The 1,428-nt window shown below is 39.4% G+C and overlaps 1 protein-coding gene across 1 annotated transcript; it reads right to left on the bottom strand.

Moving 5' to 3' along the window:
- Positions 1-435: 435 nt before the first annotated feature.
- Positions 436-1,033, bottom strand: LOC119192909. The gene is made up of 2 exons (XM_037446646.1): positions 555-1,033; positions 436-442 (listed from the first exon to the last, which is right to left on the bottom strand). The coding sequence occupies exons 1-2, from the start codon at positions 1,031-1,033 to the stop codon at positions 436-438; spliced, it is 486 nt and encodes a 161-aa protein (XP_037302543.1).
- Positions 1,034-1,428: the final 395 nt, after the last annotated feature.

The following is a 1,428-nucleotide window of genomic DNA, read 5'->3' on the forward strand; positions in this document are numbered from 1 at the left end:
TTATTTAAAAATAAACTTATGATGAAACCTGAGGTGATCCATAAAATAGCTTAATAGTTGAAGAGTACAAATTTATTTTAAACCAACTTTTGTTTGACAGACACTGCGAAGGAGTTTATTTTATAATATGTGAGTATAAGTCATTTAAGAGTCTTCTAGAACTTGTAATACTTATAAGCATATCTATAATGTTAGCGCAGGAAGAGTTTGTAATATTGTTACTTAGTCTTCTAATAGGACAAATAATAATTACTTTTTATAAACCTCGTTGGTAGGTGTAGGTACTCACCGCGTTCACCCTGTACATTTGGTTGCTGACTCTGTTATCGCAATGCGCCAGTACCTTCAGTTTCAAAGGTTTTGAAACATCATCAAAATTTAACGTCCCAACGGATGCTATGAATGCTTCTCTATTTCTATTTTCTTCCTTAATCCTTAACTCCTTGTTAATGATATCGGTGAAATGTTGAGTAGTCTCTTTATCCCATGAGAGTGATAAAGTTCCCAAATATTTATAAAATTCTTCCTTGTTTTCTTTCTCAAATGCGACAGACAGAGCGTGAAACTTAGCGATTTCCTCCACAGCCTTGGAGGCGTAGTCCCAATCCACCGACTTCATCCTGTCGTACACTGTGAACCCTTGTGCCGACAAGTCCTCCAACACGAGCACTTCTTCATACAGCTTGCTGCTGCATCCGTAACACTTCGGCGCTACAAACCGCTTGTCCTGCGGTACATTGTGCTTCTCTTGAAGGTTTTCGTATATTTTCATAAGTTTGGTGTAAAAATCGTTTTCCGCTTCAAATATTCGGAAACCTGAAAATTGTTGTCTAAATTTTTCTCCGACGGCTGCCACTTTTGCGAACAGTTTCAGCTCATTGTCTCCGTGGCTGATGGTGGCCTGGAACAGCTGGGTGGTGAAGTTGGCTCCGCCGCTGCTGATGGGCTGTATCTTCACTCGAGGAGCGACGAGCGCCCGCTCGGCCACTATCTTGTTCAGTATCTCGGTGAATATTTGCTTGTGTTCTGACATGGTTCGCGCTTCAATTGTAACTACGATGCGATGTCATACAAGCAATGAGTTCCATATTGTTGGTGTCGTGATTTAAATACAAAAATATAATCTTATCTATATATTTCTGAGGTAGGTCACATCACATAATTTGATAAGTTATTAGATTATAATAAACGTAAAGTCATCGGCGTCGTTTTTCATTACTTATTTATATAACTTACCTTCTTGTATTATTGGCAGGGACCGAGAGGTCCTGCAGGTCAGGTCATACTGTGCGGAATTTTGGGTACGTTTTACCCAGGGGTAGTTTGTGTGTGTAATGTGGCGCAGACGGTCGATCATATTTGGCTACTAATCTAATACTTAATTAGATTAGGTCATCATATAGATCATACAAGCCAAATCCCTTCTGT

The sequence above is a fragment of the Manduca sexta genome, unplaced genomic scaffold (genome assembly GCF_014839805.1).
Source record: "Manduca sexta isolate Smith_Timp_Sample1 unplaced genomic scaffold, JHU_Msex_v1.0 HiC_scaffold_3352, whole genome shotgun sequence".
In the NCBI taxonomy this organism is placed as follows: Eukaryota; Metazoa; Arthropoda; class Insecta; order Lepidoptera; family Sphingidae; genus Manduca; species Manduca sexta.

Excerpts from the sequence above, each read along its gene's own strand:
- LOC119192909 (XM_037446646.1), bottom strand. The coding sequence starts at position 1,033 with ATGTCAGAACACAAGCAAATATTCACCGAGATACTGAACAAGATAGTG.